The 26,328-nt window shown below is 43.1% G+C and overlaps 1 protein-coding gene across 9 annotated transcripts; it reads right to left on the bottom strand.

Annotated features, from left to right (window-relative positions):
* Positions 1-7,201: 7,201 nt before the first annotated feature.
* On the bottom strand, positions 7,202-19,767 carry ZKSCAN7 (zinc finger with KRAB and SCAN domains 7). 9 transcript variants are annotated; one of them, XM_047742426.1, is made up of 7 exons: positions 19,409-19,658; positions 18,954-19,032; positions 17,016-17,547; positions 13,261-13,429; positions 11,672-11,763; positions 11,227-11,353; positions 7,202-9,433 (listed from the first exon to the last, which is right to left on the bottom strand). In XM_047742426.1, exons 3-7 carry the CDS (start codon positions 17,427-17,429, stop codon positions 7,980-7,982), a joined length of 2,256 nt encoding a protein of 751 aa, XP_047598382.1. In that variant the 5' UTR covers positions 17,430-17,547; positions 18,954-19,032; positions 19,409-19,658; the 3' UTR covers positions 7,202-7,979. The 9 variants fall into 9 exon arrangements, with proteins under 9 accessions (XP_047598382.1, XP_047598365.1, XP_047598389.1 ...); XM_047742409.1 differs by lacking the exons at positions 18,954-19,032; positions 19,409-19,658 and adding an exon at positions 19,665-19,767; XM_047742433.1 differs by lacking the exons at positions 18,954-19,032; positions 19,409-19,658 and adding an exon at positions 19,665-19,767 and having other exon boundaries at positions 7,202-9,430.
* Positions 19,768-26,328: the final 6,561 nt, after the last annotated feature.

The raw sequence follows: 26,328 nt of genomic DNA, 5'->3' as shown, positions 1-26,328 counted from the left end.
ACAGAAGTAGCAGAGGCTGATGTTTTGCAGGAAAAACATGAAGAGCAATTCTGAATGTGGGATGCCTACCATTGAAGGGTAAGGCACCTGTGGCTCATCCCTTCCCCAACTTACACGGTGCATCCACAGTGGAATCAACCACAATGCTGGTTTGTCTGCTGTTGCCTTCCACCATGAAGTAGACAAGAGTATGGTCATAATCCATTCAGCCCACAATATTATGCTCTGAGCACATCCCCCATGGAACCAGGACCTGATCCATGCATGCTCCTGAGCAGGAAGGGTTATGTCCTCCAGCAGTTGCTTAAGTTGGAGGCAGGGATCTGGGTGCCTATAGAGCCACCATAAACAGGAGTGGAGGAGGTGGGTACATTGATTTATTTCTGAAGAGCGCCTTTGGAGATGTTCTTCATCTTACTCTGCAGGACACAACCCTGCCCTCCCAACCTGCTGAAGCCAACAGAGACTTTCCTCTCTGGATATCTAGGTATGGTGAGTTATTTGGGGTTGGATATGACCACCCTAATTCAGACATCTGGCAAATGAGTGAAGACACAGGCCCCCATTGCTCATGCCAGCAGGACAGCTCACCTCCTCCTGCTTTGCATCCCTCTGGATACATGGCAGGCACTAGTACTGAGGAGGGGATATTGTACGATCCCTACCTGATTGGCAGCTGTCTGTGTGCTTGGGTACCCTGACCCCATGAGAACTCTTTTGGGAGATAGGGGCTAACATATTGGCACCATTTTCCAATGTGATTTTTGAGCTCCTATAGATTCTGCCTTAATTGGCAGGCAAGGCCATCAGGGAAAGGCAGTGCTATCCTCTCCCAATGCAAATATGTCCAGTGGCTTAGCATGTACACTGTGTAGTCTCACTCCCTCTGGAGTACAGGAGCACTCAGTAGCCACTATGCCACCCACAGCATCCAGATAGACCCAATGCCAGTCCACAGAGAAGTCATGTTGAGGGATCTCAGAGAGCCTGGAAAAGGGACTGCCAACAGCAGAAGGACCCCACAAACATGGAGAAGCAGGGCTATTAGGGAAGGCACCCTGATGGAAACTTCATTCAGTTTCTGGGGTTCCATGCAGGCTTCTCTTCCTTCTTAAAAAGCTTGTGTACTTCAGAGATACCATCAGCCCTGTGAGCTCAAAAGTATGTCCAACAAGAAATCCTACATCTCTCGTAAAAGCTGTCCCAAACAACATCCCATATAATCTCATACAGCTCCACCTCATGTTTCTCACAGATGCAGAGGACACTCTGCCCATATGCAGGCCCAGGTGCTCCAGAGGTGCTCATTGACAGTGAGCCAGACAGGCCCTTGGTGTCCAGCTGCAGCTTCAGTGATTTCCCAGAGGAAGAGCCAGCATGAAGGGATACACATGTAACCATGGGGCACACCTGGAGGAACTCCTCAGGTGCACTTGACCTCAGAAACAGATGTTTATCCTTCTAAGAAGAAGACAAGACTAGGGACCCCTGCAGACAAGACAAAAGGACCCTCTGAGATTCCACCCACCCCCCCAGAGGTGGGTTTAGAATCACTGCAAAAGACCTGGCCTCTGAGGAGGAAGCAGCACTCCAGGTCATGCCCAATGCATTTCTGGGTGACATGAAGGCCGTCTTCAATGGCAACACTAGACAGCCTTCCAGTTCTTTCCTCCTGCCTCCAGCAAGGTCTGCTCCTCCTCCAGCTGTCTCTCTAGCCCCAGCAGGAATACACAGGAGAAGAGATGCAGGAAGACAGAGGACTGCCAGGGCACAGTGGCCACCCTGGATTCCAATGGAGGGGCAGCTCTGTGCATACTTTATCTTAGAGGGCACACAGCTCATTTCATCCCCCTTGCTTCCCTGTCAGAGTCCTTTTCAGTCACCTCTTCACAATCACTGTCCCCAGTCCTGTCCACCTATCTGGCTGACTGACCCCTGCTCACTCCCAAGTATCAGGCAGGGCTGACCTGCTGGGTCCCCAAACCACTGCCCCAACCTCCTTCATCTCCCTGGGCAGAGTGTGCATGAGAAGTCCATCTCCTGACTGGCCAGCTCCAGAAACAGCTGCTGTCCCTGTCCTCATTTATGGTGAAGCTCTTCCCAGATCCCCCTCTCATGGGGAGAGGGAGGAGGCCCTCTGCAGCCCAAGGCCTCAGTGACAGCTGAAGCAGATGCCAACTGTGCCTTCCCTGTCGCTCCCTGCACCTCTGAAATGGAGCCCTCCCTGATGTATGCAGATTCTCCTGTCTTCACCTGCCAAAGTTCCCCTCCCACTAGGGTCCTAGTGCCCCTTCTCAGGCCTGCCTCCCTATCATTGTTGCTGCCACTTCTAGCCCACCCACTAGCACACATACATCTATTGTATTCTTACAATAATAACTTTTTCTCAATATTTTTAATTTTCAGCATAACAGTATTCCTTGTTTTTGCACCACACCCAGTGCGCCATGCAATCCGTGCCCTCTCTAATACCCACCACCTGGTTCCCCCAAACTCCCACCCCCTGCCCCTTCAAAACCCTCAGATTGTTTTTCAGAGTCCATAGTCTCTCATGGTTCACCTCCCCTTCCAATTTCCCCCAACTCCCTTCTCCTCTCTAACTCCCCTTGTCCTCCATGCTATTTGTTATGCTCCACAAATAAGTGAAACCATATGATAATTGACTCTCTCTGCTTGACTTATTTCACTCAGCATAATCTCTTCCAGTCCCATCCATGTTGCTACAAAAGTTGGGTATTCATTCTTTCTGATGGAGGCATAATACTCCATAGTGTATATGTTATTTTTTGTTATAATTGCATTTGTTCTGGCCCTTCCTCCTCTAGGAAGCAACATAGACAGTCTCAGGCTACCTATTCTTCTGTTTTTTTTTTTCAAGCTATCATAAATCTCCAAAATTTTTCTCAGTAAACTTGCTGGGGGAAAACAAAAATAATGAATTGTTGAACATTACATCAAAAACTAATGATGTACTATATGTTGGTTAACAGGACATAATTTAAAAAAAAGTTTTAAAAAACCCACACATATAAGTGGATGCATTCAAACCTGTGTTGTTTTAGGGTCAACTGTATTTTCAAGGCATGGAAGGAAACATGATTTGCTAATGAACTGGTTTGTTGGTTAAAGATGATTCTACAGTCACTGATACGAGCAACTAGAATAAGTTTCCCTTTTAGAAAGAAATAGAGTAGATTGAAAGAGGAATGGTTTTTGGGAGAAGGATCAATAGTTTTGCTTTCAATGTGTTAAGTGAAAGATGCCAACTAGTCATCAAGAGGAAATGTGAAACAGTTGGAATAAGAACACACCAGGAGTTTCTTATCCATTAGCTTACATAGGTTTCACAATGCTGCCACATTTCAAGGAGGACACTGAGAAACAGAGATTCAGAAAAATAATAAGACTAATGCAAGTTCGAAACCCCCAGTTGATGCTGAAAGTAGAACTCAAGTCCATGACACTATTGCCACTATATCAAGAAACACTTAAGATAAAATATTTGTGTATATTAAGACAGTTATGATCAATTTAGTCTTGCTTTTCATGTATTATTTTATCTGAAGGAAGGGTCATTAATTGTGATTCAAGCTGGCAACTTCACATTTGCTCCCGGAGGTAATGATTACTCATTAATACCCTAGCCCAGTTGTTCTCAAATTTTAGAAAACATAAGAATCACTTGGACCCATATTAAAGATAAAATTCCAGTGTCTCTTTTTCAACTTGTTGCTTTCATCTACAAGTGTATTTTTTTTTCTTTCTGACAGAAATCTATTCATCCAGTCCAAAACATCACTAGTTAGAATCTGGGTATTTTGAGGGTCACAATTACCTAAATATTCAACAATTTCCGTCTTTATCATGGCATCTGCCAGCCAAAGATATTCCAACTCATATTTGGATAATTGAAGTCAATATCCAGTTATTCAGGTCCTTACTTTATTGATCAAGATGGTTGCAATTCAATGCTTCTGTTTGGGAACTCACAATCTTTCTGAGGATACGTCTCTCAGATTATTAGAAAGGATCAAAAGATACTTCAAGTGATATATGCACCCCTATGTTTATTGTAGCATTATTTACAATAGCCAAGATACGGAAGCAACCTGTATCCATTGACAGATGAATGGAGAAGCTTCTTGCTTGGAGCAGAGCAGGTAAGGCACACCTCTACCTCTGCCCCAATAGAAACTGTTCATAACTTTTACTCTAGGTTATTGCTCTGGGCAAATCAGAGGCCCCTGACCAGATATGCATCTTCCCTTGTTCTTGCAGATGGTTGGAAATTGCCCAGATGTTCCTGGTCCTGATGTTCAAGTGTCCCACATGTCCACTCTTAAGAGGAAAACTAGGAAAGGATGAGGTGAATTGTCTAGAGTTTCTCAAGTGGCTCTCTATCAAAGATCTCTTAAAGAAAAACCACGATTATCTCATTCTTCCAGTACTACTCACTAGGATATATAGTAACAGTAGATGGTCATAGTAAACACATAGCTTAAATTAGAGAATACAGTTGTTAGTGGTTTTATATTTAACATCATGGCAGCTTTCATCACCACCTTTTCCATAAATTGCCCCTGTAATACACCACCTACATTTCAAATCCTAGGGGCACCAGTGGTGTGGTTCCCAAAGGAGAGCTCGAATGTCATCAATTTTTGCCCATTGCCTAAGCAGCCTGAATGCTGACTGCAGTTTCACTGGTGGTCCCTTCTTGACATTAGGACATACTCTGTGACTTGCCAGGGTCACTAGAGGTATGATAAAATTGCATTTGTTCTGGCCCCTCCTCCCCTAGGAAGCAACACAGACCGTCTCAGTAAAGGGATATAGCATTTAATTGTTCTAAAATGGGACTCAAAGTATATAACCAATGTATACAATCTATAATGGCTGGGCATGTATACTTATGCCCTATGGTCTTGAACATGCAGCTGTGATTACCATTCCTCATTATATATAGTTATGTGATTACTTTGTCCAATGATCTAATTGTAACCAAATCTTGGATAATTACTGGCTTTGTGCATCTCCACCCACAACCCATATGGCACCAAGTTGGGAAACTGAATATACTGTAAATGCATCACCCATACAGAAGACAGTGCAACAGGAAGGATTTGGTGGAAAAGCCTATTAGACATCAGGAAATGCCACCTGTTCATTCATTCTTAGAAACTTTTAAGTCTATGGACTGGGCCACCTAAGATGAAAGACATTGTTTTTAGTCAGCCCACAATTCCTAACAAAGCAAAACTTGAGGAGGACCAAGAAGTCAGAAAAGGAGGTAGGTCATCACACATTTCTTTCCTACTGTAGTTTCATATAAAGCATTCATATGCCCTAAAAGGAGGTCTGTACCTCATTCTACTTTGTCCTGTGCATACATTAGTAGGAAGACTGTTGTGGTTCAGTAAGGAATATCTACATTGTCCTATCCTAGGTCAAATACTTGCACTATTAGTTACTTAGAGCCAGATGACATAACACTTTCTTGGCACACAGCTAGGACAAGTGGTTCCACAAAGCCCCATCAGGCTAGAACATGTCCTAACACTAGGGTCAGGGGATTGTTTTTCCCCATGAAGCAAAAGCTAACCTGTGGCTACTCACAATTTGTCCCTAACACTTAGAGGTTTTCAGGAATGTATCCTCTGTAGCACTCCAGCAGGTTAATGCCTTGACAGAAATGTCTCCCAATGGAGAACAATACTCAGCAACTTCTTAGTACCCATAATCTTTTAACTTTTCCTACTGAATTTAAAAGCTGAATAATTAGGGTTGGGGATGTAAGGTATAGGTGTGGAATATTTTCTTTCTGTGCGTGTAAGAGGTAAAAGGGCAAGCATCCAGCTCCTAGCACCTTTACCATCATATTTGACCACTTGAACTATTTCCTGGGTATAAACTGTCTGATTTTAAAAATAAAGTGGAGTCCTTTATGCCACTGTTTGGCAATCCAGTAAAAAATGACTTCCAGATATATATTACCAAAATTTACAGAGGAAGAAACCTAGAGTACAACCATTGAAGAGATAAAAATGTTGCTAAGGATACATCTCTCCCAATTCCTTCCTCCCCAAAAAAGGATCTAGCTATTACTTTCAGCCTTTAATGAGTAATTCCCACATTATGCAAACTCTTTCAGAAAATAAAAGAAAAATAAACTCCAAATACATTTTGAAAAGCCAGGAAAACCTCAGTAAATTCAACCTAGTTTTCTACTTTAAAAAAAAATTCACCACAAACAAATGGATTTTACTCCAGGACTTCAAAGAAATTTCAATCATTTAGAAAGTTTAAAAAAAAAAGTGATTTACAAAAATAAAGAACATGACCCATAAAGTTATACCAACAGACTTTTTAAAAAACGATATAGAACTTAGCAACTCTAAGAATAGTAATAATTGCTATAGTGGGTACTAAGTGACAAGTACTGTTCTAAATGCCTAACACTGATTAACTGATTTTATCTCGAAAAACATAGCTTTACTTTGCAGATGGAAGAACTGACACACAAGGAAGCTGAGTAACTTGCCCAGGGCTACACACCTAGACACGTGGAGGAGCCAGGGTTTGAATTAGGACACTAGGCACAAAATCAGTGTTCTTAACTACTGTACTATCTTCCTTTTTCTAAAAACAGAAATAGAGAGGCATCTGGTTGGCTCAGTCGATAGAGCATGCAACTCTCAATCCTGAGGTCATGAGTTCAAGCCCCACAATGCATGGAACCTACTTAAAAAAAACAAATAAATAAATAACAGAAATAGAAGGAAACTTCCTAAACACAATAGAGTATCTATCAGAAACCAACAATGAAGTAACAGCGGTGAGATGTCCACAAATACACATAGAAAATATCAATGAGGACCCTGTATGTGATAGCCTACAATGAGATACCACTTCCATCTTTATTTTATTTTTATTTTTTAAAGATTTTATTTATTTATTTGACAGAGATCACAAGTAGGCAGAGAGGCAGGCAGAGAGGAAGGGAAGCAGGTTCCCCATTGAGCAGAGAGCCCAATACGGGGCTCGATCCCAGGACCCTGGGATCATGACCTGAGCCTAAGGCAGAGGCTTTAACCCACTGAGCCACCCAGGCATTGCCCCACTTCCATCTTTAGAAGCCTCTAATCTGATTGGGGTGGGGAAGGGGATCTCATATCCAACATAAAGATGGTGCAACTTAGAGCAGAGTTTAAAAAATTTATTAAACAACTACTATATGAAAATTATCTATATGCTAAAAGAACAGATACCATACCTAGCCTTAAAAAGCCTACAATAAGTTGATATGAAAGTATACAAATACACATTAAGTTCAGAATAACCGGCAAGATAATTTAACAACAGTCGTACATTGTAGCACCAACTAATTGGAAGCACTGAAGTCAAATGAACAGAAGTTTAAGAGGGAAGAAAAAGCATTTTAAGAAGGTCTTTCAGAAATGAGAGGGCTCTGGAAGAATCTAAGGGACATAAATTAGTCAAGAGGAAAAATAAAGGTTTTATACGTAGGGAACACAAGTGATAAGGGCCTGAATTAGAGTGGAAGTTTATAAACTAGATAGGGAGAGCCTTAGCCAAGAGAAATGAAAGAATGAATCCATCTTGCAATATGACCTATGTAAGTGGTAAAACGAAGGAGGTGGAGTAGAATAAGAAACATATAATCTCTGTCCTTGAAAAGCACAAAATCTGATTATAGGATGCAGAACTGAGAGAGGAGTTTGATTTTTTCAACAGTTCAAAAAAAAGAATGAATGAATTAATAAACAAGTACATGAAATGTATAGTCCTTACTTCCCCCTAATGTCAGAAAATGATTACACTGTGACTCCCACCCTCCCACCTTCATGACTCACCAGGAAGCATGTAAGGATTAGTACATTTTGATGAGCAGTTTTAAGAGAGCCTTCTTTAAAAAAAAAAAAAAAAAAAGCTTAATTAATTCCTTAGAAAATCATATTTTAAGAAACTGAGCGAGCCAGACCTGAGTGCTTCTCTTCATTGTGAGTTCGCTGGTGGTGATTAAAAGTGGAACGCTGACTGAAGGCTTTCCCACACTCAATACATTCATAAGGCTTCTCTCCTGTGTGAACCCTCTGGTGCACAATGAGCTGTGAGCTGTCACTAAAAGCTTTCCCACAATCACTACATTTATAGGGTTTCTCCCCTGTATGGGTTCTCTGATGTACCATGAGACTGGAGCTGTAACTGAAGACCTTCCCACACTCATTACATTCATAAGGCTTCTCACCAGTGTGAACTCTCTGGTGAATAATAAGGTGTGAGTTTTGGTTGAAGGATTTTCCACACTCGTTGCATTTATAGGGCTTTTCACCTGTGTGAAGTCTCTGATGTCGAATAAGACATTTACTGAGACTGAATGCCTTACCACACTCATTACATTCGAAAGGTTTTTCTCCAGTATGAATTCGCTCATGGTCAACAAGCTGAGAGTTCTGATTGAAAGCTTTCCCACAATCACTACATTTGTATGGTTTTTGCCCAGTGTGGAGGCTCTGATGTCGAATAAGACATTTACTCCGACTGAAAGCCTTGCCACATTCATTACACTCATAAGGCTTCTCCCCAGTATGGATCCTCTGATGATCAACAAGATTTCTATTAGAACAGAAAGCTTTCCCACACTCACTACACTTATAAGGTTTTTTACCAGTGTGAACTACCTGATGTCGGACAAGACTTTTACTACGAATGAAGGCCTCACCACACTCGTTGCATTCATAAGGTTTCTCCCCAGTATGGGTTCTCTGGTGGTCAATCAGTTGGGAACTCTGAGTGAAGGCTTTTGCACATTCATTACACTTATATGGTTTCTCACCATTATGGAGTCTCTGGTGTTGAATAAGATGGGAGCTGTGTCGGTAAGTATTTCCACACTCATTGCACTCATAGGGCTTTTCTCCTGTGTGGGTTCTGAGATGAACTATGAGTTGAGAGGTCTGCCTAAAGGTCTTACCACATTCATTACACTCGTAGGGTTTCTCTCCAGTGTGGATTCTTTGATGCCCAGTGAGGTGTGAACTTCGATTGAAAGCTTTACCACATTCATCACATTGATAAAATTTCTGTCCCTTCAAAATTCCTTGACATTCTACAGCACTAGAGGACAGATCCGGATGCTTCCCAAGTTCATTATAGTCATCACATGCATCCTTTGTGGATTTATCTTTATCTTCACGTGTTATTTCAAAGACATCATTTTCCAGTCTGCTTCCTTCTTCCTCTGAGGGTTGCCCTTCCAGCTTTTCTAAAGTACCTTCACAGGCAGCTCTTGCCTCTAGTTCCTCAGAAACTACTCCACAGAGGCCTCCAGATGTCCCATCAGGTGACAATGGTTCTTTAGAAACTTCCTGTTTTGCAGGCAACTCTGAATGCTGCATCCTAGTCTCACCTGCTGCCAAGAGAAAGAAGAAAACAAGTTTTATTCATCTCTTGTTCTGCTGATGAAACAGAATCATTATGAGTCTATGGACTGAAAAAACCTTCACATTAGGGGACACATTAAGAGATGACATATTAAGAACAAGAGAAAGATGGGAAATAGCTCAAGCTTTTCTTCATGACAGAAAGACAAAGAGGGGAAAGATGGTCAGTGGGGAGGATGAAGAAAAGTTATTAGGACAGAGCTCTGTCCTGACAGCTCTTAACTGCTCCACTTAATTATCCAATTAAAAAGGCAGTTGGAAGGCAAGACAGCAGACTGTAAAGGTGGTGTGATCTTACAGAAATCACTTAGTAAAATGATGACCTCTAACATCCTTTCCAATCCTGACACTGTATGGTTCCATGGTTCCCAGTAAAGACAGTGGGGACAGAAAGGAGAGGCAAATACCTCAAATCAAGTATGGGAAACAGTATGGGCAAACACAATTAGGAAAAAATGTACCAAAAAAGTGATTCTCATATGTGAGGACAGTGACAAGATTCAGAGAAATTACAGGTTCAGAAATGCTGGGGGCAAAGTATTATGGAAGGGACAGCAAAGTTCTTAAAGTGGAGATTCCCTTAGTCTCTGGTGCACTAGACTGGTAGAAGTCAGTACTGCAAGTACTACATTCCTATAAAAATTAAGAAAGGGACCAATAATTTGAAACACAAGTCAAAATATATCTTTGGTATCTTGATAATCTGGAATCAAAGGAAACTATACAGTTGAATATTTCCTTTTGATTTGGAAAAAGTGGAAGTAGCAAGCAATCAGTCATGTCTGAACATAAAACTGTTGGTTTTATTAATCATATCTTAACCTGGGCCACAAGCCATCATGGCATTTCAGCATATGGGAAGTTATAGCTATCTGGCTCCTGGACTCCTAAGCCTATCCACCCTCTCCATTGTTGGCTACTGTGCTAGACTTGCCAACCAGAGAACCTGCCCTGAAAACACCCCTTTCCAGGAAGCTGTCCTGCCTCAGTTTTTCCCAAAGGGGAAACTGAGGCAGCCATGCTTTGTGCTGAGTAACTGGTTTCAATATATCTCAGACCACAGCTGACTAGACCTGGGCACCAGGACCAAGTGTAGCTTCTCTGTATGTTACCCCTCAGCCTCTGCTGTGGCCAGGGGCAAAGTTCTGTCCAAACAGAGATGATAATTAATGGCCAAACCACCCTTGGAGGCCCTCGCTAAGTAAAATCTGAGCTGGAAATAGGGCAAAATAAAGAAAACTAAATGAGGCATGGAGAGAAGCCAAGCCATTATGAGCTTGAAGAAGCAGCTATGAGAGGATAAAAGATTCAGAGTGAAGAAAATGGGTGGCAGTGGGAGGACAAAACAGATATGCAGGGAGCAGCTACATTACATTACCTGGCATAAAAATTATTTGCTGTTATTGTTGAGGGCCCTGTTTCCCAAAGGATGGTCTAGCTGGTGGATTTGATCAGGGTTTCCATTCACTCAGCCTTATTGTAAGTAATACAGCTCAGTACTTAAATAACGTGAGTAGCCCCCTATTCCTTACAACTACAAATTCTAACCAAACCACCCTAGGTCAATTAACAATGGGGTAAAGACAAAGTTGATAACTTAGGGCTGAGTGATGGGCACAGAGAGGTTCATTACAGTATTCTCTCTATCTTATCTCATGTTTGCAACTTTTCATGATAAAAAAGGCTGGGAAAAAATAGAATAGAGCAAAGAAAATATAAAGAAAAGAATGCAGACTGTATTACTGGGGAACAGAACCATTACCCATTGAGGCCACGCTGCAATAGTTTTCCGGCATGATGCTCCGGTACACAGCTCTCTGACAGAGGGCCGGACCTTTCCACTTCCTCTCAGTGTAGTCCACAGAAAGGAACTGGTACGCTGCAGATCCCTGGAATGACAAGCTTTTACTGCTCAGGGATATTCCTTGGCCTGAAGAGCAGACACATCAGAGTACCAAGAGCCCAGGTGGGGCCCTGGTGGGTAAAGGGGTGAGGGAGGGAGAGAAGTTGGGATGACACATCTAAGAGGACAAGTCCAGCACCAGACAGAATCCATGAACTCAGCAAGCAGGACCCAATTCCAGAGGAAGTAATTAGGAAGGTAAATCACAGGATTAGTCTCAGAATTGGCCAGAGCCCTGGAGATGAGCGCTAGCTATTTCCAGGCTGCAGATTTGGGGACTCAGGGAAGACAGAGTTCAGCTCACCTGGGGCCCGACCATCTGAAGCACAGTTGCTGCTGCCTGATCTCCTGACTTCCCAGCTTGGAAAAGGGCAGGCACCCGGGAAGCATACTGTCCTGAGAGAGGAAAGAGAGCTATGAGGACAAGTCCTACCTCAGCTCCAATAAGGTCTGTATCCAGGGAGTGGGTTCAACAGAACCCAGGCAGCTCCACACACTGCCTCTCATCCCTCTTCCATACAGGCGTTATTCTGACTGCGCTGTGAATTTTCCATGCAGGTTTTACTCTGAGGGTGAAGAGGGTTCCCTGGTCCAACTGAGAATTACCCATTCCACCCAGCCCTCACTCGCTTCAAACTCTCTGAAGGAAGGTAGACTTGGGTCCACTTTCTCTCCCCATGGCTTCTGTGGCATCAGCCCAACCTGATTTGCCCCTCACATTTCTGGGCCTTCATTCCGGATTTCCCTTCCTTTTTTTGGCTTCTCATTATGGATTATGCAGGCGCTGGGCCTCAAAGCATCCCTTTTTGCTCTGGCAGAGATCTCACAGACTCTCAATGCTCTAATGCTGCTTTCCCAGTTCCAGCTCTCTTCTAGACCTCCATTACAGACTTCCAGTGGCCTACTGGACATTTCATTTGGGTGTCCCTCTTTATCTTATAATCAGTCAAAAATGGACATTCTTACCATCTTTCTTTCCTGAGTTCCCAAGTTCTATCAATGAATCCAAATATTGGCCAAGCCCCATAATTCTCCTTCCTCTTACTGTTCCATGAATTCTTCCTGCACAATGTATCTCCTATCTCTCAATTTCTATTCCACTCAGCATTGCTCAGGCAATGACCACCTCACATCCATTCTGGCACACTGGCCTCTTACTGAGGCCTCCAACCACTGGTCTCACCATTCATCCCAGACACATGCATTAGAATAATTCTCCCAAAATACTGTTTCTAACACATCAACCCCCACCCAGCAAAATTTTCCTAACCTCAGTTGTTAGGCCCTGTTCTAGCAGGCCCCATGCTCCCAAAATAGTTCTTCCTCATTCCACCTCAGTGTGGGGTCCAGGGAACCCCCACTTAGTCTTTATTTATATCCTCTACTTTGGTGCTTACCACTTTTCTCCCTGCTTCAATTTGTTCCCCCATTTTTCACAAGTCACATCCCACAGATACCTCACCCATGAAGCCTCCCCTACCCACCCAGACCATAACAATTTTGCTCAATGTTTACAATGCCCATATTGTTTATTTTCATGGCATCAAATACCCGGGGACAGATATCACTCAATGTATCTTACAAGGACAACTCTTCTTGCAGTTGACTGACTCTCTGCCAACTAGATAACAAGTTCTTTGAAAGCAATAACTGTGTACTGTATCTCTGGTTCCCAACGTGCCTCATCCATGACATGTGCTAGACAAAAACTTGCTAAATAGACAAATGATTAGAGAGAATAAGCAAAAGAAACAGACAAAGTCACTAGGAAATGAAGACATACGGCAAGGCAGTGAGGGATTCCAATGGGGTGGGTTATAGGGAAATAAAGGAAAGGAGACTTGAGGAGATAAGGGAGGCAGGATTTGAGGCCAGGGCTGAGGAGAGGAGTACCAGAGTGCCCAATGGGGAGGAGGTGTGTCCCTGGGTCATGAGGAGGCTCCAGGTGGGCTCCAGAGCCTGAACTCTCACTGAAGGATGAGGTGGGAAGAGATTCCTCTGTTGTACCCAGGGCTGTCATCTCCTCCAAATGCATTTCCTGTTCCTGTACAGGAGCTGAAACCTAAAGACAGGAATTATAATTGGAATCAAAAGAGCATCCTTCAAGGTCTAGAAACCCAAGCCTCGATGAAACACCCCCAGAAAGAAGCCAGGAAAAGAACAGCCAATGTCCTTCCAGACCCACCAGTACAGCCTACTGGGGGGAAAACTGTCAAAACAGGATCTACAACTTGCCATCCTGCTTGCTATACTTCTGTTGAACCTCTTGGTAGAAGCCTGAAGCCCAGATTATATAACCATTCTCATTTTGTCAATTCTTCAGACATAAATTTGCTTATGAAGAACAATCTAGAAAAAGGAGCCAGGAGAACAATTCTACATACTCCTTATGGCCTTAGTCTACAGAAGAGACCAATCAGAAGTACCTAGAAAATAAAAAATGACAGGTGTATGTACCTATGCATGCACATATAATGCTGAGGCTGACAGCAGAAACAAGAGCCCAGAACAGTGGCTGACAAACCTCAAGAGAGCTTTTCCAATTTCTCTCAGCAAACGTTCCTCTTCAGAGAAGCCATTTCTAACCACAGTGACAAAGCAAAGTTGTAGTAGTCACTCTCTCTCAAATTACCTGATTACAGTCTCTGTATGTCTTAACCCTTACATTATCTTACTTATGCCTTTATTGTCTATTTCTCCCCCAATGAAATATAAGCCTTTTGAGGGTAAGAACTCTGTCTTGATCACTTGCTCCTAGAACAATGCTTGGCCCAATGTTGGTGTTCAGTTAAAATTTGCTGATAACTTTCTCTTGATACTTTTTTTCCCCTCTTGATATTTACTACTAGTTTTTAGAGTTATCTGCAAAACCAGTATTCAGTATGTACTATCCCTCCAAAATAACGTTGATAAAATGTCAAATAAGATGAGGTAACACCAATCTTTAGAGACCTTGAGAATACCTCAAAGTAGAGGTATTTCTAACCCTTGCTTATTGTCATCAAACCAGCTCCTCACAATCTCATTGTTACTTTTTCACCAGCATTTGGAGCTGAAAACCTAAAACACCGTCTAAATGAATCACATTTATAGGCTCACTTGCTTGCACTGCCACGTACACAGTACAGCCCAGGGTGAAAATAACTTCACAAATCCTGCTGGATTTACCCCATTGGGTTATATCTGCTGAGAGCTAAGGGGACTCTCTCCTTTACTGTATGTCTCTCTAGCACAGTGATAGAACCAGAAGGTTCCCTGGAGTCTCCACGGAACAGTTCTTATAAATGGGTGTTACAGCTCTTAAATACAGCTGCTGTGGGTATTGGAAGAAGGTAGAACTTAGCTGCATCATGAAAACACAACCTTGAAATTCACTAACAATTAAATGCTGGTCAGTTCTTATTCATTACCTAGGACTCAGACTCCCAGGTTTCTTTTCTTTTAGGAATGAAAACCCCGTTCCAATTTTCATCTAAGATGGCACTCCAAAGCAAGATACTAGGGGGAAACTAGTGGCTTAGAACCTAGGGTGCTAGAAAATTCTGATTCCCACACTTGGTAGTAATCAGCAATAACCATACTTCAGTTAAATCTCTGGGACAAAGAGAATATTCACTAATCACCATCTGAGATGAGTCAATCTCTCTGTGCTTGTGTCACTTGTAAATGAAGATATGATTATTATTTTCATATTTTGTAAGCCTGCTAGGAACAAAAATAAGATATAGGACATAAAAGCGTTTTGCAAATTGCATGATTCTGCAGCCCAACAGGGATTGCTCTACAACCCTCTCCAGCCCCAAAGTACACATATGTACATGCTCACTCCTGCTGGGCAGAGTGACTCTGACCTGCCTTGATATTCCTTAATCTACTCCTGGCAAACTGCCACAAAAAAGCTTGTTTATTTATTTAGCCAAAAATACATTTTTCTGAGCCCATGGTAGGAAAGATAGTCCCATTCTCATGTCTTCTACATCAGAAAAACTTAAGCCAACAATAAAGGCAGAGTAAGAATAGAGTCCAAAGATCCTACTCCTAAGCAGGAGCCAATAGTGTGCAACTGCTCTGTCAACTGTTAAGTCACTCTCTTGATGTGACTCAGTCACCTTTTTCTGAGGGTACCTGGATAAAAGCTTAAGTTTTAATGGAGGGGGCATTCTCTTCAAGTTCGGCAAACAAAGGTGGGAAATAGAGGAATTTTCTTTCCAGCCTCCTCACTAAATGGCACTCAAAAACACTTTATTCAGCCACTGGTCTCTGCGCATGGTTGAATCTAGTTGCTCTCTACATCCTGATGATGACTGATTTATTCCTGTGCTTATTTTTGTGTCCAAAGAAATAATGCTTGGCAATGGATTCAATGCCAAATGGGTGGGCTGGTACTCTTGGAAAAAGGTGTAGCCCTCAGACTCCAATCAACTGGAATTGATTCCCTAGACATACATATTGTAACTATTTTTTTGGGTACTTGGGAAATTTCATATACTGGTTTTTCATAATAAAGTGCAATGGAATAAAGGTAGAGGGAACCCTAATTCACCCTCCTTGGTTAGTACAAGAGAGCAATTTAGACTTATCAGATAGAACTGATTTAGGTGTCAATTTACCACTAAACTGAGTGTTGCTGTGAAGGTATTTTGTACATAAAATCAATATCCATGTTCAGTTTACTCTAAGTAAAGGAGATTATCCTAGATCATCTGGATGAGCCTGATTTAATCAGTTACAAAAACCTTAAAATTAGAGCTGGAAGTTCCATGAAAAGTAATTCTGCATGTAGACAGCAGTTTCAGCCTGTGCCTGAGTTTCAGCTGGCTGTTCCTGATGGCCTGTTCTACGGATTTCCGACTTGTACTGCCAGGCCAGTCCTCATAATCACTTAAATCACTGTAGCAATGCTACAGATATATATACAAATATAAATATGTAATATATATCATTTCCTACTGGTTTTGCTTCTTTGGCTAAACCCTGACTGATACACATGGTCACAGAGCTACTTAGCTCTGTGGTCCTAGAAGCCAGATTTTCCACTGTTATCACACTGCTGGCTCTCCAACTTTTCCTCTAATTTAAATTACCTTGGCTTTAAATTTGAGAGAACCCTAGGAAACAGGGTAAACCAAAATGAGAATTAAAGAGAGGAAGGAAGGAAGGAAGGAGAAAGACCCCAGTTGGGTTTGGCAAGTTAGAAAAGAAACCAATGATTATGAGGTCCAGAAATGTCACCTCTTCTAAAGAACCTAAAATTCAGGAAGAGAGATAACAGACTCTGAGAAGTACAAGGAAGTAAGTAATGACAACTTCTTGAATGAAGGCCCATGTTATCAACATACGCAGAAATCTACTCCCTACCACAGTCCCTTCTAAACAGTGGGCAGATTCTCTACCTGCCAGGAGTACTGTGTGGATCGCCAGGTTGAAGCGAGGGTCACAACACATTATTCCCAAAGTGATGCACAGAGCTTCTCTGGGAATTGTATTTTTGTTCATGACTTGAAGCACAAAAACTATTTCTTCCCTCTCCATGAATTGGCTCAGGAACCCTAAGGATAAACCAGCCTAGAGCCTATGGAACAGAGAATGACTATTCCCAAGCTAATCCAGCCATTAGAGAAGATGCCATTCTGGACTCATCTGCTCACCTCTCCTATGTGTCTCTGAAAATCCTCCACCACAGCCACAGCCTCCTCGCCACTCTCAGGGTGATGCAGCTGCACCCAGGTCCGTAACTCCCCAGGCAAGATGCTCAGGAACTGCTCCAGCACCAGCAGCTCCAGGATCTGCTCCTTGGTGTGTACCTCTGGCATCAGCCACCACTGGCAGAGCTCCCGGAGCCGGCTCAGTGCCTCCTGCGGCCCAGACATCTCATGGTAACATAACTGCCTGAAGTGTAGCCGGAAAATTTCACAGACAGGAGGGTGGTTCTTTTGGAGACTGCAGCCCTGACCCCAGGTCTGGCTCCCTGGCTCCTGCTTCATGGTCTGGTGCCCCTCATGTTTCTGGAGAACAGCACCCCTATGGAGGAGGCCTAAAGTCCCCCTGCCTTGGGTGGTCATTGTGACCTCCAAGAAAAGCTTGTTTCAGCTGCAGTTTGTCCAGTTAAAATGATGCTCTGTAATTCAGGTCTCAGGAGCTGTTTTCAGAGTTGGGGACAGTGGGCAATGGGGATGTCACCTACAAAAACATTAAGAGAGAAATCAGAGTCCCAGAGTGTTCAGCCCTGGGCTGACAACAGACCATCCACAGTTAAAAACCAAAGCTCCAAGGGTGCCTGGGTGGCTCAGTTCATTAAGTGTCTAACTCTTGGTTTCCACTCAGGTCATAATATCAGGGTCATGAGAACAAGCCCCACATAGGGCTCGGCACTTAGTGCAGAGTCTGCTCTCCCTCTCTCACAGACCCTCCCCCTGTTCACATGCTCTCTCTCTCTTTCTCTCACTCCCTCTAACAAATAAATAAATAAATCTTAAAAAAAAAGTAAAAAAACTCCAGGAAGAAAAGCGGGGAAGGTAGTTTACAACCAGGGCAGTCTCTAAGCATCTCTCTAAGGGATTTCCCTTCTTAAATTTTCAGTGGCTCCCAAAACCTACAGGATGAAACCTTAATGTCTATGCCTAGCAGTCACAGCCCTTCACCACCTGGCCTTGGGTCCTGCTCTAGACATACCCTTACCATTCTCTCCAGGTACTCAGGCTAGAGAAACTGCAATAATCTCCAAGTGAGGAATATGCAAGATGATCCAAAGGGTATATTAAGAACACATTAAGTTGTTATTTAACTCCTATTTAGTATATGTTTTATAATGTGTATTGAAATTTATAAAACAATACATATATTTAATTTATAAGTAAACCTATGCAGGAAGTGAATGCTCAAAGCTCTTCTACTCTTCTCTATTGTGACAGAGATGTACAACAAAGTTTGGCACTAAAGCTCTGGAGACACAGCCAGAAGCCACATATTCTCTTGTCCTCTTTGGATTGTTCTTCTTCAGCTTTTGACAAACTCTTACTCCTCTGTCAAGACTGAAAACAAGTAGCCTTTGCTCCTGAATCTTGCTTTCCTGATTGTCCCAGGCAGGAAGAAAGCTGATAGCCTTCTTCTCTGTACTTCTAATTAAAACACAATTATTTTAATTAGTGTATGCACAACTGGCCACTCACACCCTCTTGCTAGACAGCCACCAAAAAAACCCAATGGAATCAGTAAATTCCAGACCTTTTCCTACTCAACCACCTCCCCTAGAAAACCTTCCTGATCTCTCCAGGCTTAGGTGTGATTACTGCCTCAGTGAACCGCAGTACCTTTTTCATTCAAACCTCTACTAGAACACTTACCACACTCTGTGATTTACACTGCTGTCTCCCCCACTTTGGGGAAAGACTCAAAGGGCAGGGCAGGGACAGAGGGCAATGGGGGTGTCACCTACAGGTTTCCAGTCCTCTTTGTGTGTGTGTGTGTACACAGCACACAGAGGTACACCTTTAGTAAACGAATGAATGTCGTTCATTTAGCTGATACTGAAGCGGGGGAAAAGCTTTTATCCACTTAATATATGGTAAAACTCAGAGAATCAGTACCTTAGTGGAAACTAGGGCATCAATGATGGTCACCATGCATCTCAGTACCCTTGGTAATCAACTCTCTAGGCTTCAATTTCTGTTAAGAAAAGAAGGAAGGGAGGAGGAAAGGAAAGGAAATAAGGAAGGAAGGAACGAACGAACGAAGAGAGCAAGCAAGCAGGCAGAAGAAGAAAGAAGAGGAAGAAGAGGACGGGGAGGAGGAGGACGAGAAGAGCCTATTAACTCTGCTCTGAGATCCCCACACCTGTAAAAAGTTCTGATCATTTTCCTACTAGTTCTGAATGCTCCGCAGCTAATCTCTTCTGCATTTTTGGGTCTCCAAGTGACGCTTCACGTTTTTAATTTCAAGACTGTGTCTAACCCACTTCTGACGCTTTGTGCTCTCAGCGCAAGGCTGGGAAAATATCCACCTACATTTTGCGTTAAACCAGGGCGTCTGCGGCGCAGCTCACCTGGCCATGTCTGCCTTTTTCTCCGCTGTACCGGCAGACGCCATGCTCCAGGCCAGGCACCGCTGGTGAAGGGGACGGGACAAAGAGGCGGCTCTACAACTGCCGGCTTCAGAGTGTCACAGGGACCGCGCCACCGGCCGCGGAGGCAAAGCGTGCACCGGACCAGCGTCGCAAATTAGGCCTGCGTGCGGCCGCGGCTCCAACTCAGCGACCCCGGCCCGTACAGCACCTCCCTCCCCGCCCCTGCTCCGCTCACCGGTGTACAGTCGCAGCGACCCCTGCATGCGGAAAACACCCGTGGCCTGCAGGAGCGAAAACAATGGCTGAGCCGGAAGCGAGAACAAGATCCACTTCCGGCCCCTCCAGGATCCTGGAACTCTCGGTGGCCAAGGTGGGCGCGCACTTCTGTGCTCTGAAGGGTGAGCTGGAAGGCGGTCGCCAGTACAACCCGCAACCCGGCTAGGCGGAGCCACTTCGGAAGGGAGAGAGGGTGGGGCCTCAAGTGAGGTTTCAGGCTAGGTACCTTTCCCTCTCAGACCATTCAAAGTATGAGCTACCCATATGCACCCCAGCTCTGCCCCTACCCTTTCTGCTGACCTTGGGGAATACACCCAACTTCTGAGACCATTTCTGACATCTGAAAAATGTAGAGCATAATGTGTGCCTCACAGGGCTTTGAATGATGACAGAGATAACATATAGACACTACATAGCAAAAGGCCTGGTGTATACTACATGTGATGCCCATGGCATTTTCACCCAATATGAGTTTCAGTGTACACGCATTTCCATCTTATTAATGAAGAAACAGGCCCAGTGACTGGTTTTTTGGCTGATAGATGTGGTTAATCTTTCCTAAAGTTAAGCACTGGCAATCTGGAGTCCAAGGAGCAGATAAAAAGTGGAAGCGTAAGGGGACAACATAATCTAGATGCACTTGTCTAGTATCTGGGTGTCAGGAGCTACCCAGGTGGTCTTCACCTGGAAGAATGGTTTGCATACAGAAGCAGGATGTGAACAGGTCCCTGCTGTTAACATGATTGAGCCCTGAAACCACAATCTCTAGGTATAACGGCCATGGGTGAAAGGCAGAGGATAAGATCAGCCACTTTCTCACAGAAGTAGCTGTATCTTATGTAGCTTGCTGTAGCCTAGAAGGTAGATCATTTACAGGCTGCAAAGTAGCAGTCTCCTGGCATATCCAGGCATCAGCAATATATCAAGGGTGTTCTGGGCCAACCTCTGGACTGGACACATACCTCAATTCCTTGCAAAAGCCAGGACAGAAACAAAGGCATCAGAAGACCTGCAGAGTTTTCACAAGCTGTAAGGAAGTCTCTTGGAATAGTTTATGCCCGCCCACCCTAAAGGGTGTCCTTTTAATATCAAGGTCACCCCCTACATTTAGAAACTTCGTAGGGAGGTCTTGGCTATCTCATCCTAGCTTCTGCCTGTCATTGCCACTGGATGTAGTCCATTGGTCCATTAAAGCCTCAGAGACTCAAGGCTCTTAAGCAAGAAGTCTCTTAAGGCTAACCCAAATGTTGTCCACTCTAGTTTTCAGGTTTCCCTGATCATGTGATGACCTACAGTTCTAGCTGCTTTGGAGTATGTAGTAGACACAGGACCTGGAAAACAAGATTGAGTTTTCTTTTTCTTTAGAGCTGTGTCATGTTCAGGCAGTTGGCTTTCTATGATGGCTAGCTTCATCAGGGTGGTATGTCTAAACTTCATAGGTACCTCTGTGGTCAGCACTGTGGGTCTGATCTACCATGACTGGGTTGAGTCTCAGTGGGAAAGATGTGCTGCATGATGCCTCCCATATAGCATCTTGGTACACCTGCATTTGGGCCAAAGAGATCTGAGGTAATGCCACCCTGACCTCTCTGATAAAGCATCACACAAGCTTTGGTATGCGTAACAGAAATCATGAGTAATTTTTGGTATGGTAACAGAAATTCTATATGCCTAAAGCAGCATTCATTCATCTTCACCCATGTTCCCATCACCATGAAAGGCACTACCATTCACCCAGGGGCCCAAACTAGAACTCTGGATGTCATACCATGGGCTGGGTAACCATGGTCAAATTACTTGGCCTTTCTGTGCTACAGCTTCCTTATCTGTTAAATAAAGATAAGAATAGTACCTAAGTCATAACAGTAATATGAGGATTGGATGAGATACATATATATATACACATATGTGTGTGTGTATTAGAATTGTGCTTGGCACACTGTATGTATAAGAGATGTTTTCTAGTATGTTTCCTCCCACTTCTTTATCCACTGTATTCAGATTACTGCCAAGGCCTGCTGTGTCTTTGACCCATTTGTTTGTAGTAATAATAATAATAACAATAATAAACTTTTGATTTAAGGAGACTACAAAGAGAGAATCACCATCAGGTCTGGAGATTTTCTTTCCCCAAACTGCTCAAACATTGTGATATTATCTATGTGCACAGCACCCTCTTCAACAGCTAGGAACTCTTGTACACCTTAAAAATAAGGTAGGTCCCTAGAATATGGGCAGGAACCCCAAGCTATTGTGCTTGAATGGGAATGGATGTTGCCAAGAGCAGAGACACTCCTATTATCTTGAAAACTTGTACTTGTTCTTCAAGACTTAGCTGAGAAATCTCCTTCTCCAGGAGATGCCCTTTCTTTTGTGTTTCTCACAGTCCTTATTTGTCACACTATGTTAACACTGTTAACTTGTCAGCCTCATTCACTGTATAGTAATCCCTATGTGAGCTCATACCATGTCTCTCTTGTTCACATTTGAGTCCCCAGGCACAAACTCCAAGCTTGGCTGCTTTTAGTAACTGTCTTCTTGGCTGGAAGAAAAGGTCAGGCCACCTTTGTTTCCCTGGTGTGCCTGGCCTAATATCTAAGAAATAGGTCCTTGATCTGAATTGTTGTGGAAGGCTTTTTAATCAGGGAAGGAAAATCATAGATCTGGATTGTGATTGACAGCTATACTGATAGACTTCAAGGGAAAGAGACAGGGACATACTTTATAGCTACTTATTTGCTTTGTAATCCCAGTGCCTCAGTAAGACAGGATCATTAGTTTACAGATGAGGCTTGGCAAATGTCCTGCTAGCTGGATAATATTTTTACTGGCTGAAAAGGGCAAAGAAGATTTTGAATTCAAATCTATAGATGTCTTCTCTTCTTTCTATTCCAGGAGGCTCTCTTTCTATAACCCCATTCATTCCTGTTCTTTATTACTCTATTTATTCCTGTTAATGGTGTTCCAGCATGTTATAAGCATGAGCAGGGCCAGTGACACTAATAAAATATGGCTTTGAGTTAGACATGGTGAGGGGGGACACAGACTGTTCTCTTCAACCTTGAGCCTCAGGGACCCTCGCAGTCCTACTCTCTGGGAGCCAATCCCAGACAGGGAGACCATGGAGATAAGCAGGGCTCTGAGCTTCCTAGTCAGAACTGAAAGTTGCTCCAGGGACCCGAAGACCATGAGGGAACTGCTTTTGGAGCATCTTTACTTCAGGACTCTTTCCAAGCCACTTACTAGTGGGATGGCAGTTTGTCAGGAGTCAGCTTTGCTGGTGTGTGTGCCACATCCCAGCCCTGCAGTGGGAACTGTGGTCCCAGGCTGCCTCTGCCCATTGTTGGTGCTGGCATTGACCTTCACTTGTGACACAGATGGGGAGACTGGCCCAGAGAGTGATGGAGACCTTCCAGTGGTCCTAATGCATCAACCAGTGTGTTGGTGGAAGTGCTGGCCTCTGCTTCCACACCTAGTACAATCCCAACTTGCCATGCTTCCTTCCCAGGGGCTCTACTCCAGTAGTTTCAGGAGAGTATTCACTATACACCCCTGTACTCTATTCTGGTGAAACCCCTGCTCTGGGCCTTTTATTGCAACCCCAACCCTCTCACTGGAGCTCCAGCTCAGCCTCTGGCCCTTCCTGCTGCACAAACTGCAAAGTGGAAAGAGAATTTTCAGGCCATTCTACCCACTAGTCCCAGCCACCATAGTTGGTAGAGAGGACTCATGGACTGCATGAAGGATCCTTCCAATGGGTAGTCTAGCCACCACCTTCTTATTTCACAGGTGGGGAAATTGAGCCACAGAGCAATACGAACCAAGATCTGCCTCTCATTCTAGAGAAGTCTCTGAGCCAAAATCTGTGACCTTGTTTCTCCAATAGCATCATTTTGGTCTTGGAAATAATAGATTTGACACTCTTGGTCATAATCCTTCAGTTTCTGGGTTTGTTAGATCTCAGATCTGAAATCTAAATTCTTCCAGAAACATCTCGGTGATTTATTTCCAGGATTATAAGTATGGCAGCTCTGAGCTCTGCCTCTTACTGTCAGGGATTTGTGATCTTGGACAAATTGTGTGGCCACTGAGTCTTAAGTCTCTTCATTTGTGAAATGGGAGAAAAAAAATCCATGCCTGCTGACATCTCCCAAGTTGGGAGTATTAAGTGAGGTAAGTTGTGACCTTTGACATGCCCTAATAAGCACTGTATAAACCTAAGGAAGGCATCTGTGTAAGAAACTTTGGATTCTAGAAGGGAGATGGGGAGTAAGACCCTACCTTACTAGGGTCTTACTTAGATAGGAGAGTAGACCTTGAAAAATGTCAAGGCAGTTATGGGTGACTAGCAAAAGGCAGTATGTGATACCCAACATAAAAGAAGTTCAGAGAGCCAAGGGAGGGATTAATTTTGAAAAGGATCACAGTCGATTTCCATCTTTCAAATAAATAAATAAAATTTAAAAAAAAAAGAAAGGGATCACAGTCAGCCTCAAAGGGAATAGCATTAGATTGAGCCTTGAAGTAGGATGTGGACAGGTGTCAGAAGAAAGGCACAACTTGATCAAATGTCAAGAGATACACTATTTTCAGGAGGGGATAATCATTATTTCAGTTCAGGTTATTTCCTGTTATAAGATGTAGGAAATTTAAAAAAAGAAAACAGTGATGTGATTTCTAGTTTTGATGTATAAAATCTCTGTGCCTCTAAACCACCATAATATCTCCTGATGGTCCTGTTCTAACACCACTTTAGAGAACAGGCGATACTTAACATTTCTTATTATTGCTTGAACAATCAGAAGAGAGCCAACAAGAACCTGAATCCGGATATTCTAGGGAATTTGTATTCCTCCACATATGAGGCCTCTAGGATGCCTCCATCTGCCCTTGCAGCTCATCTATGGCTAAGTGTGTATCTTTTCTAAGACTATTGAGTGCATTACCCTCTACCCCAATAACACCGGTGTTGCACACACAAGTGTTTTTACAGATTAAACATGCAGAACTCAGTAAGTGAGTGGATATTTCCTCCTTGGAGGAGGCATTCTGGAAGGGCCAAGCTGTTTATCCCCATTTAGTGGTGGGCAGGAGTATTGTTTCCTCCTCTTTTTTCATAGTGCCTGGAACAAGCCTGTCCTTAAGGGTTTCTCACTTGTAATGAGTTAAACCTGCACCTATCATCCAATTCTCTGTCATTTCTGGTTCCTTCCACTGCCCAGAAATGGATGGATCCTGGGAGAAATGAAGAAAAGTTTAATACTTATCTAAGTATTTTTTAGGGTGAGAAGGGGCTTGTTTTTCAGTCATTTCCAATCATAAGGATACACAACAAAGTTTGGAGAGTAAAGCTCTAGTAGAAAATTCTCAATTTCAAAAGGTCAGCTATGATTGGAACTTGACTTGTGTTTGCTTTTTGCTTCTAGGACTAAAATAAATGTTACAGATATTCTCTAGAAGAGATAAAGTTTGAAATTTTCTAGCACTCTTGCCAAAATTTTGTTTCATCTCATTAATCCTGATCACACACGTGAATTCCAAGCAATTTCATACTGCTGTGATCTCTTCTAATTTCAAAACATATAGCAGTCTCTCATGAGAGACTGTGGACTCTAAGGAACTAACTGAGGGTTTTGGAGGGGAAGGGAGAGGGAGGTTGGGTGAACCTGGTGGTGGGTATTGTGGAGTACATGTATTGTGTGGAGCACTGGGTGTGGTGCATAAACAATGAATTCTGGAACAATGAAAATAAATTTTAAAAAATAAATAAAAATTATATAAAAAACATAGCAGATACTAACTACTAAAAATTTCTAGAAACACTGTCTGAAAAACAAACTTCTTATACCTACTTCCACCTATGTTTTTGGATTCCTTCCTCTAGCCTACAATACTTCAAGCAATTTCTGGAATGTCAGTTTCATTGAGTTCAGGCTATTAGTAAATATACATATCTATTATATCCCAACAGATTGATGCAGGAGCAAATATATCTTCTATTAAAACAGTCTTTAGTCAACTAATCAAGCAGTTTACTGCTTTAGTTTACTCAAGTCCAAAATCTCTGATAAGTGCACCTAGAACAATAAATCCAGTTCAATCTATAATTACAGGCACAGAAGGAGGCAAGATGGTGGAAGAGGAGGGGACCTTGTTTCATCTTGCCCCATGAATTTAGCTAGATAACTATAAAATCATTCTGCACACCTATGAACTCAACCTGAGATGTAAGAAAAGAATTGCTGGAATTCTACGAATAGGAAAGTGACCACTTTTTGCAAGGTAGGAAGTGTAGAGAACTGAATGTGAGGGGATATATCAGAATATAAATGGAGGAGGGAAGGGAGGAAGGGGTTTAAACATCTGTAAGGTGGCTACCACAAAGTGACACAGTCTCGGAGTGCAAAATCAGAATTTTTACAAGTCTGCTCCAGCGAGTGATGTCCTTGCCTGAAAGGTGCTCAGGAGGCAAAGTGAAGCAGAATCCTAGATGAGACAATGTGGTCTCAGGATTCCTAAGGTCACTGAAAGAATGGGGGTGCCTCAGCTGGCAGAGTTCCTAGGCATCAGAGTGGGGAAACTAGCTAAGGTCAGTGACCCCAGGAGTGTGCTCTCAGCTCAGT

The sequence above is a fragment of the Lutra lutra genome, chromosome 1 (assembly GCF_902655055.1).
Source record: "Lutra lutra chromosome 1, mLutLut1.2, whole genome shotgun sequence".
Lineage (NCBI taxonomy): Eukaryota > Metazoa > Chordata > Mammalia > Carnivora > Mustelidae > Lutra > Lutra lutra.
This window is presented reverse-complemented; position numbering and strand designations above follow the sequence as displayed.